The 18320-nt window shown below is 40.3% G+C and overlaps 1 protein-coding gene across 2 annotated transcripts in view; it reads right to left on the reverse strand.

The window, feature by feature from the left end:
• cacna2d3a (calcium channel, voltage-dependent, alpha 2/delta subunit 3a) overlaps nt 1–18320 on the reverse strand; it is a 114329-nt gene that overhangs the window by 74085 nt on the left and 21924 nt on the right. For both annotated transcript variants that reach the window (XM_069687942.1, XM_069687934.1), the window contains exons 3-4: nt 16469–16585; nt 1145–1204 (exon numbers count right to left, since the gene is read on the reverse strand). In XM_069687942.1, the coding sequence (XP_069544043.1) occupies nt 1145–1204; nt 16469–16585 (177 nt within the window). The remainder of the gene's footprint in view (nt 1–1144; nt 1205–16468; nt 16586–18320) is intronic.

Genomic DNA, 18320 nt, shown 5'->3' on the forward strand with positions numbered 1-18320 from the left:
GAGGCTCAAAAGCTGTTTGTCACAGAGTAAATTCAGGCATAAAAACACAAGGATTAATTGCTTCACCTCTGACAACATAGATAAAATACTTCCCACATACAATACAGTGTAAAGTTATTACTAACGGGGATGGCTTAACTGAGCTGCAGATTTGTTCTACTGAGTGTAAGGATTTGGACTTCAAGACCACAAGGTTTACCCCTAAATATGTCCCTCATTTTATGGGGTAGAGTTGAGGTTTTAACCCACCCTGAGTCCAACATGACCTGACCAGCATAATAAATGTAAATGAGCAATGTTATATTTTCACAAGCATACTTTGGGTTCTGATGACAGTTCTACCTGTAATGTTTTAATATTTATAGTCAGTTTCATAAATTACTTTACCATGATTGCTAACAACCTAAATCAGCAGAATAGACTAAGACTGCATATAGAGAGAAATGCAAATGGAGAAAGTTATTATAACCAATGGTGCACTTTGTGGGTGGGTGTTGTCTGAATTTATAAAAGTATATATACACACACTGTAAAAATGCAGTACTGCCTATATTGATATTTAGGTAGTCATAAACCATTTATATGTACTGTATTACATTTATTTGTAAAATGTTTTGTGCAAATAGCTGATTATGCAGTGAGTTAATAAGGGGATTTCCTTCCTGGCATATTGAAATGTTCTATGCACTTATTGTGTTATTGTGATTCACACAGTTTATGGCATAAAAAAACTCCTCATGTTCTCCTCATTATATGTGTGTTTGTAGTTATCTTAGTGCCACTGGGACTGTGAATACCTGAGCATAGCAGACATATGCATACAAAATTAATATAGAGAGATAATTACTAATACATATCTAAAAGAGAAAAGACTGTTAAACCTAGTCAAGCAAAACAGACTACGAATAAAATTCATCCAGCATTTTCTCCCCTTCTGTTCTCTCTTGTGTTTACAGAGGCCCTTGTCATAGACTGGGCCTTTTCCCAAACTAAAGATCAATCCTAGAAGCACTGGCTTCTGTATACATTATTTTCAGCATGGATTATTTAATGAGTTTACAAGAACAGGGAATTAACATTAATTAAAATGGTGTTTGTGTTGTCAGAATATTATTATAGATGCAGAAGATCCATATACACACACCTGTAGATCTGGGTCCTCTTCGTGCTGTAGGTGGGCTTCCTCTGCCGCCTCTACCAGTCTCTACATGAGGAGGGAAGAAGAGAGAAAAAAATGTTTAGTATAAAAGTGAAATGATTAGTTGATCAAAAATAATGGGCGAAGAAACATCCATACAGAAAGTAGCTTTGCAACTGTCTTTATAAGTACCCCTTAACACTACAGCATCACTAAACCCCCTCAGGACACACACATAGACAGACACAGATAGCAGAAAGACATTTGGCCATCTCGTGAGAAGAGGCTATTTTCCTAAATGGTTCAGCAGTAGAGGTAATGACTGCCTCAGGCTCTTTGGACACTAGGACAACAAACTCCATCAGCAGTTCATACTGTTTTACACATGCACTCTTTCTCTCATACACTCAACAACATTCATACCCCCCCCCCACACACACACACACACAAACACACCACACACTTATGCACACACAGACACCCACTCCATCATCACCCTCTTGCTGCTATCGTCTGCTGTGTATGCCTGTAGGGTAGTGTGGGTATCTGTGGGTCTTTGAGTCAGCATGATGCTTTCTATCTATCTTTTTTTTCTCTCTGTTATGGGAACTATCATCTTTTGAAAATAACTTTAAGTTAAAAGCAGGCAACACGATGTCACCATCATCAAATGACAGATGATCATGGAGTTAAAGATATCGCGGAAAGATATTATTCAGATCAAACGATATAACAGAGAAAAGCATGGAACAATCTACAAGTATTAAGAAGACAGAGCTAGTGAATGTTCAGAAGTTTAGCTTCTCTAATTGATTAAAAGATTCACCACAAGTCAATGTGTGTGCATACAACCGCTTTAGAATATATTCGGACCCCTTCACTTTTTGCATGCTTTGTTGTACTGTAGATTTAACTACAAATAAATAAAACTGGAATTTTGCTCATCAATCCGGACTCAATAATTTACGACAAAGTGAAACCATGTATTTACACATTTTTGCAAATTAATTACAAATCAAAAAACTGAAATCTCTCATTTAAAATATTCAGACCCTCAATTTAGTGTTTTGTAGAAGCCCCTTTGGCAACCATTGCAGCTTTGAGCCTTCTTGGGTAAGTCCCTACAGGCTTTACACACCTGGATTTGAGCAGTTTATCCCCTTTGTGAGATTGGATAGGATTCGCCTCTGAACAGCCATCTTCAGGTCCCTCCACAGATGCTCTATGTAAGTCTGGGCTTTAGCTGGGCCACTCAGGGACAGTCACAGACTTGTCCGGAAACCACTCCAATGTTGTCTCTGCGGTAAGGTTTGGTTCACTGTTGCTGAAAGGTGAACCATCTCCCTAGTATCAGTTTGCCTTCACTCTGGAGCAGGTTTTACTCAAGCATCTTTCTATATTTGGCAGCATTCATTCTCCCTTCTCTTTCTTTCATTGCTGCTACAAACATCCAAATAGTGTAATGAAAACACCTCCATGTTTCAATGTAGGGTTGATATTAGCAAGACATGTTGCTTGGAGTTCTACGCAATGAACGTCTGCTGTCGTATGTCCTTTACTTGGTCTTTATCTTCTTTCTAGCCTCATTTAAACCTGACTGATGAAGCGCAGCTGCAATGTTTTTCCTTTCGTCAGGTTCTCCCACCTCTGCAGAGAACTTTTGAAACTCTTTTGTATTTGTCGTTGGGTTCTTAATCACCTCTCTGAACAAAGACCTTCTTGTTTGGTTACTTAGTTTGCTTGGAAAGCCAACTCTAGGTGGTGGATTCAAACTTCTTCCATTTCACAATTGTTGAGGCCATTGTGCTCCTGGGAACAAACAAAGCTTTAGAAATTGTTTTATAACCTGGATTTGATCAATGGCTGGCCACAATTCTATCGTGTAGGTCTACAGAGAGTTCCTTGAATTTCATGGCTTGGTTTTTGTCTTAATATGCACTATGATTGTGGGACCTTCTATACAGAGGGGTGTATGCTTCTCTAAACTGTATTCAATCCCTTCTGTTTGACACAGGTGGACTCCAGTTAAGACACAACTCAAAGATAATGAAATTCAAGTTAAATCTGCAACACAATAAAATGGGTAAAAAGTGAAGGTCTGAGTACTTGAAGCAAATGTGCGCTGGAATTTGCGCGTGCCGTCTCAGACTAAAATTTGTTCCACATAAAAATATACAGATACGTATATACAATACATGACCGATACACTTTATCACATATACATGCATATATTTATGCCCTGGCCTGTCTCTTAACCAATACTGGATACTAGATGCATGATGATGGGAAGTTCACTTTTGCTGGAGATTGTCAACATGGTAAAGAAGCAAAGAGAAGTGTATAGTATGTGTGTTAAAGCAACAACAGATGAGAAGCAACAGAGAGGAATTTGAAATTGTGTATGGAATGGATTACAAATTAGAATCACTTATTAATAGCAGTGGTGTGCTAATCAAAACTGAGTTTAGTGTCAACAATGAGTCCGAGATATTTAAAGCTGACTTGACCAACTGTCTCGCCGAGTGGTTAAATCTGGTGAGGGGATTTACCAGTGAGCAGTTGTTTGTGTCCATTTTCAGCTAGACATTTTTGTCAGTGCACTATTGTGTCAAATGGGAAATTCAGTGTTAATATTCTTTTATAGGATTATTGCCTAAGTATGGCTAAGTACTTAGAGCTGAGGACATAGCAGATCAGATAAGATTACTTTTATAAAGTTCTGTGGGGAACAATTCAAGCGATAGAGATTCAAAGCAACATATGAACAGCCGTTTTTCTTGTTCCGTAAAATAAATCAATATTAGGCTACAGGTGAAGAGAGATGCACACACACGCAAACATTTCTTGCGGCTTCAAAATGTGATGCGCATGGTATATTCTCATTGCAAGTAATTTATCTCTTTCACAGCTGGTCCTGGTGTCTATGACTTTGGATAATGGACTTCCATTTCACATTTCCATTCAAATAGCTTTACCGGTAAAACTACTGCAATCAGCCAGCTTATTTCAGCCGAGCCATGTGTTAGTGTGTGTGTTAGTGTGTGTGTGTGTGTGTGTGTGTGTGTGTGTGTGTGTGTGTGTGTGTGTGTGTGTGTGTGTGTGTGTGTGTGTGTGTGTGTGTGTGTGTGTGTGTGTGTGTGTGTGTGTGTGTGTGTGTGTGTGTGTGTTGCTACAGTGTGTGCAGGCAGGCTGTTTTGGGAAGCAAACACAGTAATCTAGAGTCTGGACAATCATTTTCTTCACCATAGCAACACACCTGGCCATTGCATATTGTTGCATATCATTTTGTGCTTGGTTCCATTCAACTATTGATTCATGTGTACATTTGTTCTGCTTCCTTTCTGGTCTCGACAGGCTAAGTGAGAATTGCAAGGAAGAAAGGGGCCTGGGCGTCTTCAGATCTTTTTAAGAAGCAGGTGAGAAACTCATACGGCTGTGTGAGAGCATGCAGTTTGTGTGTGTGCACGTGTGTATGTGCTTATCCGGGCATTGAGAGGTACCACAGAACACCACCTAGGTGCATCTGCCGGAAATCCACAACAAAGCACAGTCTAGGAACAAACAAAGATAAGGACGGTGGAATAAAAGGAGGATGAGGGAGGAATGAGCGAATAACATTCTCTAAAGGTCTGAACACTTAACCTCACACTCCCAATGAAATGTCAGATGCTGCCTGTGAAGCTGGTGTCGATAGAGACACGTTTCAGCATTTGTGCGTTGGTAATAGTGTGCTTTTTTCAGTGTGAGCATGTGTGAGTGTTAATCTTTTTCTCAGCTGACATGTTCAGGTATTAGCCCTTTGACCTATTCTATCTTTTGAAAATGTCAATCAATGAACATGTGACTATGCAAATACACATGACGTCTAGCTGAGAATGAGTACATGAATATACAGATGTATGAGTGTATCTATCAATGAAAAGTTGATAGACGTCCCGAAAAAAAAAATGAAATAGTGAAATAGTCAATTTCTCTTCATTGACTAAAAATTTTGGCTATAATTCTGTCACACAAAAACAATTGGCTTTAGGTGTTACAAAGCATCCTCTCATCAAATACATTCAGGAATACATGACCATAAATGATCATTTCATCTCGACTGCACTCTATCGAACATTTAAACACTTGATTTACACTAGCGCATAATTTTCACAATTTTAGCATAATATTCACATAGTGTACCTCACCATGTTGTAAAGATGGGAGTTAAAGCTCTGGGGTAAACATAACTTGCATGGAAGCAAGGAGTTTTTCAATTGGAAAAACAGATTAGAGATAAGTAGATACTACTCACTCCTGTGATTTTCAATTCCACTATACCACCAGGATGAACACTGCAAGTGGTGTGTTTGTCTGTGTGCATGTTGTGCTGCCCAACACAGTGTGCACGCTGTCTGATTACATGTGCTTGTGTGTGTGTGTGTGTGTGTGTGTGTGTGTGTGTGTGTGTGTGTGTGTGTGTGTGTGTGTGTGTGTGTGTGTGTGTGTGTGTGTGTGTGTGTGTGTGTGTGTGTGTGTGTGTGTGTGTGTGTGTCGCATAAATTCAAATGAGCCTGCCATGTCTTTTTGTCAATAGGTGGTCCTGCCAAAGTGTATGAGACAGTTTAAAAGGAGGGAGGAAATTACTTTTCTTCTCAAGTCATTCTTTCGAGGCTTGGGCTTGGTGCGAGATGACAGCAATAATTAAACTGACACAGCCAGAGAGGAAGGCCCTGTTGACTCCATGAAAACACACGCACACACACACAGATACAAGCGTACACATTCACGAGCCTTCACTGTAACTGACAGGGTAAAAGCTAAACACACAGAGCTAAAGAGACTTGCTGTGGTAACTGGATTAGATTTGTTAGCTATGGAAGAAGATTCTGGACACCCTACCTGTTTACAGAAACCTGATATGTTTCTGCTTCTTCACTACAGCTGACCCACACAAACCTGATTGGACCTGCCTTGACTAGTCTGGTCTGGTTTAGGCTCCATTTTCTCTTAATTCCATCAGGTCTGCTTTTTTCTTCCAGTTTGTTTTCAGTATAAAACAAAACACAACAATGTGTTGTGTTAACAAGTTGACTTTTAGCTCACAAAGCTTGGCTTTGTGTATTTTGGAGTGGCCGGTTTGGCTGAGTGGATGTCTACTAATACATAAAACTATGCGTTAAGAAGAAATAATTCCTAAGATAATTTATTTTGTACTGACAGAAAGATAAGTCAAAGCTATAAAATTAATTTTCTAACATTTAATGCATATCAAGATATATCTTATTCAAAGTTCAACAGTTTTAAAAATGTGGTCAGACTCATATGTTACAATGAAAGTTTAGGTTTAGGCTTTGGAAATTTTGACATGCTTAGATGCAACATCTTCCTTTCCAAATGTTTCTACAGTTCACTAATGTAAATAAAAATGATATCTTCCCCCTCAATTAAACACAATTTATTTTCCCATTTCATAAATTTCACCCCACCCACTTCCACCGCTCAGTCCATTTTTCTGACATTTGTAATCATCTACCACCTTTCATTATTTGACATCCTGTGATTATGATTTACACTTTTGAAAGTTCATAAACGATCCCCCTCATTTAACTGTCAGCTTGATTGCCTTATTGTTTTTCTTGCACCCTGCCTGTTGTATGCTCGGTTCCCTGATGGCTGAAGTTGCTGACCTTCGCAAATGCCTATCCATTATAGATGCAACACTAAAGCCATGAAAGTTAGTGAAGGCTGTCATATATAGCTGAGCTATGCTAGTGGCCGCTGTCAGAGAAGCAGAGGAAATGTGGATGGGGGGGGTCACATACATTATTGACTGGTAGCGGAAGTCTCTGAGTTTTTTTTGACAGTACATTAAGCCTTGCCTCGGCACACTCCCTCAACCAAAAGGAGGGGAGGGCAGTGGCCTGAATCTGAATGTTCTCCTGAGGTAACCGAGAACAAGATCACATCAGCTACAGTTCTAAATAGATTCGCATAAAAAAAACATCCCCAGAGGTCTTATGTGCTGTTTGTTAAGCACGTACTTGTAGTTCAGCGTCCAACTTAACTTTTCCTTTTTCCCTATAATCATCTTTTGAAGGTATAATTTGTTGGAGAGATCTGAACATTTTGCCCTGAGAGCAGCAAAGTTTCTACTTAATATGCAACTTAAAACCAGCAGCCTAAATTGATCAGGAATACAATACTGCCTCTAAAATCAGCTACATGTTTCAGCACCGTCTCTGTCCATGTAGACTGAGACTTTTATCTCATCTACATGTTTAAACATAAAAAAATATCTGTGTGACCTTACAAACAAAGTATTGTAAGCTAATGTACTTGAACAACTTGCAGATGTCTTCCTCAGGTGTCAAAGGAAATGCGAACTAAGCCTTGGGCTACTGTCAGGGCAGGTCCTACGGGTCTTGGTTCTGCCAGAGGCCTGAGCTGGGCTGAACAGGATTGGCTTGGGTCAGCCCATCAATAGAACTGGGGACAGCAATTAATATTGTCAAACCAGCCAGGGAAGAGTTGCAGCATCAACAAAATGTTAAAGTGCTCTGTGACACTTTGCTTCCGCTGTTTTGCGCATTTAGATTGGATACAAGCCAAGTAAACAAAGCATTGTGGAAAGACAGATATGAAGGGAAAGTGATAGAGAAAGGGGTGAAGGCGAGTAGTGTGCTTTGAAATAGCAAGTCCCAATAATCAATACATGACAGTACTCAGCATTTTGCTGACTAAAAGGGAATATGAAGTGCTTAACCCAGCCCTGCAAACCCCCTCTACTCTGTCTTTGTCTCATATTTCCCCTTTCTTCATGTTCATTTCATGCTTAGACTGAACTTTTGACTTATCTTTTCTTCTTGACATTTACCTTCTCCATCGTTCCTGCCTACAGGCTCATTTCATCCTTCTAGAAAATTCCGTCCCTCTCACTTTGATATCTCAGTGGCAGAAAAACAACCAGAGAAGGAGAAAGAAGAGACTGTCATTGTCCTGACATCTACTGGCTGGCTCTGCCTTGTCATTAGTAGCCATCACTCTCAAAAGAAACACACACGCAAACACAGACACACATATGACAGTGATGTGAGACTGAGGACAGCCAGTGAAATGAGAAAAATGATAGGAGCATTGCAGCAAGATCAGCATGACAGACAGTGTGCCAGAAAGACCACATTATAATCTCTATCAGAACTGTACAACAACTACAAAGGTAATGTCCAGGTTTTGTAGGTTTAGCTCTTCCTATTGCAGACATACATGCATATATGTCTGCTATGCAAATCGACATATTTCCTTAGCCTTTATTTGAGGGGCGAGAATGTCATATTAAACAAAAGAAAAATGAAGACAAATGACATTGTGTTTCCATCCACCAGCTTCTATGAACATTTTCAATGTTTTCATGCTTTATCAGTATAAAAAAGTAAAGTTCAACAAAAATTGAACAACAATTGAAAATTAATGTAGAGAATAAATTATGAGGTGAGAGGAGCATGTGTCTGAACGTCCAGTGAAGCCTTCACCCCACTGCAGATGAAAAATGGTGGCAGATGAAAATATCAGGTTGATGTGGCACAATGAGTAGACTGAAACTAATAAATGCCCCAAATATATATATACCATTTATATCATATCTTCTACCTGATTTGACTGCCACTCTCTCAATTGCATCATCTTCTTGCTTCTGCAATGGCTTGCTGGCAACCAACTGGAGAATTAGTGGCAACAATCTCAATACACCCAACTTCTAATGTTCACATGACATCAGTGGATGGAAATACAATTTAATTTAGGGTTTCTTTCACCAATTTGTCTGACAATTTCAGTTTAGTTATTGTATGGCTCTCTGACATTGACCCGTGTCCCATTTTTCAATTTTAGGTCTTAAGTTTGAAATTGCATTATTTAGAGGGAAAATTCAAATTTTGGGCACTTGGCAGTAATATTCCTTAATTACTCAGGAAATCTGTGTTTGTGAGGGGGGAATTTTAACTGGAAATTAGTCAATAAACTGTGACAAATGTTTCCTGTAAAAAAGACAGTTTGAGTTGTATTCTTTTTTTTCTCTTCCAAATTAGTTTTCGTAAACCAGGAGGTTTGGTGCCCCATCAGACTTATCTTGACAAATGTCATCATGCTGTCAGTCATTTAATTGCTCATATATTGTTGTCATTATTGATTAAAATGACAGATAAAACTATAAAGGATGAAGTTGTTCTAAACCCGAATTTAAAGTTGATGACTGATAGCTAAAATGATGGGACACATCTTTATTCAGACCCACTCCTGCAGAGGACTAGTTGTGGCACATTGTTGAATTGCTACATTTGGGATTGAAATTCATTGTGTGTCAGCAAATGAAAATTAAAGTTCATATGAGGTTTTGCTGGAAGAGGAATTTCTATTAAAATGCTGTGTATGCCTTTTATATTTAACATACACTGGTGTAGACTTCCTCTACTCCTCACTGGTAATCATGTTGAGGACTACATAGGCGTAGCTGCCACAGGTAAATGATATCAGCAGGTACAGAGCAGAGACTGAATGTCATTACAGGAGAAACAGCCCTGGCAGCAAGGCATCCACTCTGCTTTGAAGTGCATTTGTCACATGAAACACAGCCGTGCTTGACTTCAAAGAGGGCATTACAATAGCTCCACGCCTTTCAACTTTGATAACAACATGTTCACTGTTTCTTTACCTATCTGCTATTCCCACCATTTTTCAGCCAGCAGACAAGTTTGTTTTCAGGAGCGATAGAAAGAGGAGAGGAAAGAAGTTGCTGTCTGCTAGACAATGATAATATCCCACTGGCTCAGGAACTGATGACGGTATTAGTAATTAAAAAGTAACAATGACGAGCCCAGATGCTGGCAGAGCCCAGGAATAAACATATAAATATAGGCAAATGTCTGTGGACTCACAGCACAAAAAAGTACACACAATGACATACACATCGCCCTTTGCAAGCACATGTTTACTTTGAAACACTGTTTGATTGGCTTTTTTTGTAATCTTATCGGTAATAGTGAAATTGTAATGAATTGGCTAAAGCAACTACAAAAAACAACTAGTCCTGCCCAAATATTTATTTTTTTGCCAGACAGAGGAGGCTGTGCTCGCCACAATAATGTGGAGATAATAAAATAATGAAAATAGAGACATGGACACAATCAAACACAAATTCTAAACATAAACACAAACACAAAAACACACACACACACACACACACACACACACACACACACACACACACACTCTGCCTCTCCTACTCACACACACCCAAAACCTGCACGACGCCTCTATAGATCTCTTTAATGCAGACATTTTTACATGTCATCGAAGGAAAAGTTGTATTAATGATGGCTGCATTGCAGGGGAGGCGTTCTTGTGAATGCAGTTTCACTATGAGTTACTGGGATACTTATGCCTGATGCACACGGACGATTTTCAGCTTCACAGACATAACGACAGATTTAACCGAGTTTTCAGTTTTTAATCATAGCAACGTACACAGATGATTCACAGAAGAATCAGGGCCACACATTTGGCATTTAGATAAAATTATTTCAGAGTAGTGTATCGAGGGTCTTCAGATCTCACAGAAACTCATGTGATCAAATGTGACTTTAGAGCAAAGCAAACAATAGGGAGACTGTAACTGTTATGCGAGAAAAAACGCTGGATGAAGTCATGGCTGAGAATATGGAAATATGGCTTACATAATGCAAAGCGCAAGCTGAACATTAGTCAGAAGTAAAGTTAAAATAATACACTATAATGCTTGTGCAAGCTACTACTACAAGCTAACATTTGTGCAACTGGAGGGGAGAGTAAAACCTCTTATCACAAAAATGTTGTCATTTTTATAATTTTTTTGACCTTCTACTGCCAAGGAGATGCCATTCAATATTAATATTACTGTGCTCTAGGCCTCAGGGGCTGGTGACCCTTCCTGGTCAACTCGCTCTCATTGGCTATTTCTGCTTAACATCCCCTCACTGTTTTCACACTACAGAATATCAAGTGGTAAATATCAAACACGTTTGAAGCTAGGTAGTAAGAAAGAATGTGTCTCTGCGGAGGAAACGCATCTGTTTGTGCGCACTGATGTACAGTGCAACATAATGATCTTTCACAAATATAATCTTGTTATTATTAATTGTTTGCATATTTGCGCAGTGCTGCGTGTCCTTTTATGTGCACCTACGTAGGTGAAATTTACTATCTTAATAATGTGCACTTAAAATAATGTAACAGACCGTCTCATGTTTACTACGTAGTTTGCATTTGAGATGATGTGTCCTCTCAGGGTTTCCGTAGAGGCAAAATAACTCCCGTCTCTGTTCTGGAGCACAAGAAATAATAAAGAGAGAAGACGTGTGGCCTGAATGTGATGTCTCGTCTCCCGACTCCACTTATTCCTCTGTTATAAGTGCCCCGTTAAGCGGACCCAGGACGCTCAGTTACAACAGTACAACAGTATATAACAGTAAAATACTGGGCCACTGACTTAAAAGAGTAGTTTGTCGATTTTCAACCCGGTTTGTATCAATACAAAATCACCAGTAGTACTCTATGATACATATGTAATTTCCCACAATGTAGCTGGCTGCAAGAGCTCCCTGCGCGACAACCGGTAAAAGTCCGCCAAAAGTCGCCAAAGGACGTCTGGCGGACTTTTAGAGCTAGGGTGGAAACTACAGACTGCTTATTTCCTGGGTTTCTGCAGCCTGTCTCCACAGCCAGTCAGTGCCGAGGAGAGGCGGGTTCTGTCCTCACCGCTCCAAACTCAAAACAGCCCGTCCGCCATGCTGCCTACTCACGTACACAAACCGGAGGACTACGGCAGAAAGTAACGTTAATATGGACGATAACCATTTTAACAGTGTAATGCTGGATTCAGACGTTCAGGGCTACTTATATGAGCTCAAATATAGTGCGGAGGAGTTACGGTGTATGGAGGAGGAAGAGGCCGCCACAGCCGAGAGTGAAGGCCGAGCACCGTGCGATGAAAGTGGCACAGAGCGAACCTGGCCCAGTAGCCGTCTCTCACCGGGTTGGGGGACAACAGGTGGAGCCGCTGCGGGAAATGTACACCAATTGACACCGAACTAGTCGCTGTGCTGCAGTGAAATAGCGAAGCCAGCGGGACGGAACGGACATCTGAGTACTCAATAAGTGCAACCGCGACGGTGTGTTTTTATTAGCACTGTTACAGTGCAATATCATACACGACCCATTTTTATGAGGTATATTCAAGATTATTGCAGCATGCACACGGCCCCGGTTACCCCGCGGTGTTATCGTAGTTCAGCCTGACGTCAGCAGCTCTGACCGGCTTTTTGTCACCACAACGTCAGTGTTACAGGCTTTAATTTCGCTGCTAGATACCCTGTAGTCATCAACTGTTTGTGCTTTACATTATGTACATTACACTGAAGTATTTTTTTATCACATTTTCTGTGAGCTGTAAATAAATTTGACTCGCTAAGTTTCTTTTATTGCAGACAATATCTCCTGACAGCCTGTTGCTTTTTCTTGGATTTCTTCAGGGAGAGACTGGGGAAGGACGATCGTCTTGTTTTGACAACCAGGGTAGTGCAAACCATCGGAGTGAAATTTCCGTCAATGACGGACAGCACCAATAAGACGATGAGGAAGATGTTGTGCAGAGACTCTGACCATGTCCATGCAGCAGTTTCAGCTGCAAGCAGTTAGTGTAACTTACAGTAACGAGATACTGTTTATAACTGAGTATAGTGTACTTTTGTTACTCAGTGAATAACAACATCGTAGTAACGATAGATTGTGGTGACAACCTCACCTGTATATGGTGCATTTTGGATCCGTGAGGATGCGGAGAACAGTCCCAGTTCGGGAGATGGAACAGCAGTATCTTCGACTTATTTCCTATTTACATCCTTGGTTTGGTCCAAGTCATTGTGTTCTCAGTCCTTCGGTTTGAAATGGAGGCTACAAACTATTACTTTCTACTGCAGTTTTCTCTCCATATGTGAGGTTATTTGTATTTGTTTACAGCGCTCGAAACCATTGCGACACAATAGTTTGGTAAACAAACAAGCGGCTGCTCACTTGTTAACACCCCGGTTTAGATGCAGGTAACCGGGACCTCCGTTCAAGCTTATCCAATAGAAACGACGTAGGGACGGCTGCAAGAGAACGCAACGAGCGCACTGCATTCTGGGGTTTGTAGGACATTTTGAGCGAAAAGGAAGACTAAAGCTTTCTCTGGTTATGTAGCACCAAGTTTTTGCACCTTTCAAGTGCATAGACACTCAGGTTTTGTACAAAGACTATCGCAAGGTTGCGAAATTGCTTTCCACTGCCACGGGATAGTGATGCATTTGACCACACCTCATTTTAAGACCAACATGGTCAGAGACGTTCAGATGAGCACAGGTACATTTGGTATTTAAACAACGTGGGCATTGGACAGGAAAATGAAACTATGTCGGTTTGAAATTTGCAAACACACTTGTCTCACACTTGGAATTTAAGACAGAGCCCCATGTCTGTGAACCCTTCGTACTACAGGATCATTTGGGCAGATAGTCAGGGCAGAATCAGACTAGCCTCGAATCCGGAATGACCCCACAAATACCGGAAGGGGCAAACCTGGGGCCAGTTTAATGGAACTGAGTCCTCATTCATGTTGTTAATACCACTTCTGCTTTTCCTACTGCAAAAAGTCAAAAATGTCTGCAGTGGAAAAAGGTCCATTCTATGAATTATCCTTATATAAACCTTTCTCTCTCAAAATCAAAAGCACTTTGGTGACGCACAAGAATAAAATCATAAATATTATCTCCTAAACACACTTCAAGACCAGTGGCATTAACTAGAAAAAAAACACATCAACAGGTGCACCTTTTCACAGCAGCAGAGGCTGCTGTCTCTGCAGGTGGCGGTGAGCGATAAAGAGGGGGAATCAACGTGGAGACAAGGAGATAAAACCACGTTGACGGACAGGGGAGAGCTCCAGCACGGAAATTGAATCGCTGAAGCGCCACATATACTTTAGCAAAAAGCAAAGAGATGGAAGAGGTGGAGTAGAGAGGGCAGAGACAGACAAAGAAGAGAGGTATGCTTAAGGACAGCTGCAGGAGTGCACACTAGGACAGACAAAAGACAGTTTTAGTCATAAAAGCCAAGAGAAATTCGCACAAAATGAGGAAAAAGGATTTGTGGATACATTGTATATTTGCAACTAACAATTCATCACAAGGCCAGCTGTCAGCATTGAAAATGAGAAAGGTGGAGGTGAAGTGGAATCATGATAGCAGCTGACATGAATGTGTGCAAGGGTCTCCACTTTCTTTAAATTCTTTTCCTCAAACATTTACTTTTCCTCCCACAACTTTCATCTGTCTTTGTAAAAGCACAAGTCTGTCAACCCGGTGACCAGTATTTCCTCTCATCTTCACATCAGCCCCCATAACCTTTACAACACACACACATATGTACACACAAACACACAAATCCCCCAGAGGTGTAATTTCCAGGTATCCAGCATCCAGGCAGGAACTGTAGAGAAATAATTAGGTAACTGAGTCCTCATATATCCAGGAGTTTAAAGTACTCTCGCCGAGATGGCCCACGGACAACTTTGTTACTAGACTTAATATATCTAATCTTAATGCTGAATGAAAATTACTCTTCTCAACAAGTGGGTTTATTAGACAGTTGCAACGGGTCCATATGAAAAGTCTCTGTGATGTAAAAATGACACAAAACTAAACACGATTAATCCTGGTTTGGAAAGCGCATGGCATTGGTTTGATTGAAAAACAATTTCATTGTTATTGGAAAGCTTAAATTATTTAATTTTTCTATCACAGATGTTAATAACAGTAAGTATATTCAATAAGAAGCTTGCTTTCATGCCAGCAATCATTGTATAAGAGCAAGAGTCATATTTGCGAAATGCCAGATGACTCATATTACCATGAAATACTTCATCTCCTTTCTGTGCTCAATTAAAGAGTGTTGTGTGTGTGTGGATGGAAGGACATTTTCAGAGGGATTGTGACCATGTGAAAGAGACATGATCGTGCAATCCGAACAGAAAGAAGTAAAATATACAGTATGAGAAAAAAGGACAGCGGCACAAGCAAAGCTAAAGCATGGAAATGGCTTGTCACTATCTGTGCCCCTGTCCCTCCCCTCCCTCGCTTAGACCAGACTCTAAGAGAGAAATCCAATTTCTGTTAACAGCACCATGTTGTCCTGATAGGATCTATAGCCTGGAGCTAGAGCTGCAGCCACAGAGGCAGTGCACTGTGGACACATTGTGAACGGCACCTGGTACAACCCCTACAAACACACATAAAATCCACTGATATGCAGAAATACTGAAACACCGATGGATGGATGGATGCTCATATTTTGTTAACATTAATTTACAGGTGGATACTAATAGTCGTTACTGTGACACTCAGATCTTTCTGAGCCTTGTGGGAGGGTTGCCTCTTCGATGCATATTTTTGGTCTGAGCAGCTCAGTAAAGTAAAGTAGTACAGACACAGAGGGCTGGATCACAGCCTCTTTCTGTCTGTCACCTCACCCCCAACACCCATCATCCTTCACATATCTCACTCACACATACACACACACACAAATGCAAAATGTGTCCGGTTTTACTGTAAAAATGTGACATTGCAGCACTTCTTCAGACATCCAATAACGACAGCAAAGTGGTTGGAAAGAAACCCTTTACCGATTGATTTTACAGATCTCAGCCCAGTACCTTTACAGAATCTTTTCTAGCCTCCCTGGCAACAGATTAACCTCCACAACTGAAAATCTATTTTGTAATCTGGTACTCATTGTTTTTTAGTTGTGTACAATGCATATGAAATGTAAATAGTTATGAACTAAACTAAATGGAAAAGATTTGAAAATACAACTTTACATTTCCTTGTGTTTTGGAGTTGTTTTGCATTTCCATTTTTTTTTCTTTTGCTTAAAGGAGCAGTGCGCAGTATTTACCAGCATCCAGCGGTGATGTTGCAGATTGCAACCAACTGAACACCCCTTGCCTTACCCTCCCCTTCCAAACATGTACAAGAATCTACAGTGGCCAGCAAGAAATGAAAAAGCCCTGCACTCGAGCCAGTGTGTGGTTCGTCTCTTCTGGACTACTGTAAAAACATGGCGGTGCAGCAAGATGTGCTCCACAGAAGAGGACCCAATTATATGAAAATATAATCATGAATATCATATAACATTTCTACCAATATATTAACTAAATCCTATAGACTGATCCTTTAATTCTAAGGAAGGTTTAGATGTTGTGTGATGGATGAATATTCAGGTTACCTTCATTGCTTGGGCTTTCTTGTGAAACATCTCCTCCATGTTCTCTGCCAGCCTCTTTACCAGCCATAGCCCATCAATCTCCTCCACATGCACCGCCCGCTCAAACTCCTTGTATTTCTGAAAGAAAGCACACATGCATGTTATTACGTTACAATTACTGGCACAGTTAAAAAAAAAAAAAAAAAAAAAACGGCACATCTTTAATCCACTGAAATGTGTCAGATGATTCTGAAAAGAGCATGATGCTGTACACTACTAGTAGGTAATTTTGAGTGGGTTGCAGATTTTTGCGTGAATAAAAAAAAAGTGAAAAGGTCTACAGAATACTGCTCTTATTGTTTGAAGGACATACGTTTCCCAAAGGACATACGTTTCCCAAGCAAGGCAGGTGTGCAGAAGAAGTAATTTACTTCCATCATTGTCAAGAAAGTAACAATGGAAGAGAAAAAGCAATAAAAAAATATATATTTTCTACACTGAAACAAGTCAAAACAAGCTGTCAGAAAAAGTTTTCTGACAGCAAAGTGGAACTGCAATAGGTAAAATAAAAACCTGACTACGAACTACAGAGGAGGGACTCATTCCAGGATGAAAACACATACAACAGGTGTTGCAGCCAGAAACATACAAATATACCATTAAAAACAAGATACTAATTCCTGAGGTACTAATTATTAAAAAAAAAAAGTAGAATATAGCTTAGTGGGAGTTGCCTCTTCAAACAAATCTACAAATAAACCAATCAGTTGAGCCAAGAATTATCAGCCAGCTTCAAGTTTCACCTACTACACATTTAGCCCTGATGACACATCACTGCCCTCAGTACGTGCACGACACAAAATCACATTATTCTGCTATAAACCTATACTGGGGTGCTTAGCTTAACCAGCGCCTTAACCGGGGACAGTGACATTAAGTCTCACTAATTCCGCACCCATATATGACACACTCGCGCGCACACACACGCACGCACACACATGTGTAGAATTGATCTAAGCGAGGGGGTACAAGAAAAAATGAGAAAAGAAAACCATTTTTAAAATCTGTGCAAAGCTGTAGGCGACTGTGTTTCACTCTTGGGGGATTTAACAGAAGATTACCGCCATATCAAATAGCATGCCCTCTCTAATGTTATGCCAACCTGCTTAGACACATGCTCTTAGCTACTCCTGTACAGCAACATACATGAGGATCAGGGAAAGGGAAGAGAGATCACAGCAGGAAGAGGGGAATAAGGACAGCATCACACACTCAGGCAGCAGCTTTTGGATTTAGGCAATCATCTAAAAAACTGCAGGACATCGTTCAAACTAAGAGGGATATTTGCTTCATACCAGAACTTTTGATAAGGTTGAATTCCTTTGTTCAAGATAAAAGTAGAAGTAAAAGTACACAGACTGCGCAAAGTTTTTTGTGACTTCACTAAACAACACTTCAGACAAAGCAGCTGATTCTCACTGAAAGCAAAACCCCTTAGCAAAAACAATGAAAAGCAAAAAAAGGAAAACAGGGACAGTGATTTGGATCATGGGTTGTTATCTTGTTAGAATTATGGGTACACTTGGTGTTCACTCGTGTGTGTCTGTGTGTGCATTTGTGCCATCCCAAGAGAAAGACACAGCCAGACAGACAAAGAGATGAGAGAGGAAAAAAACGAGATAAAGGGAAACAAAAAGCAAGATAGAGAGAGATAGAGAAGAAAGACTGTGATAGGGAGAGCAAACACTGTGTGGGTGCAAAGAGATTCAAGAGATGCGAAGACAGGAAAGATTCGGAATAAAGGGAAGGCGGAGAGATGTTAAGGGTGAAAAGTGAAGGCAAAAAGTAGAGGAATAGGATGATGGATGAAGGA

This window comes from Brachyistius frenatus, unplaced genomic scaffold, assembly GCF_029030835.1.
Source record: "Brachyistius frenatus isolate BFR_SWC_R1_liver_20210118 unplaced genomic scaffold, ASM2903083v1 Contig_6, whole genome shotgun sequence".
Lineage (NCBI taxonomy): Eukaryota > Metazoa > Chordata > Actinopteri > Embiotocidae > Brachyistius > Brachyistius frenatus.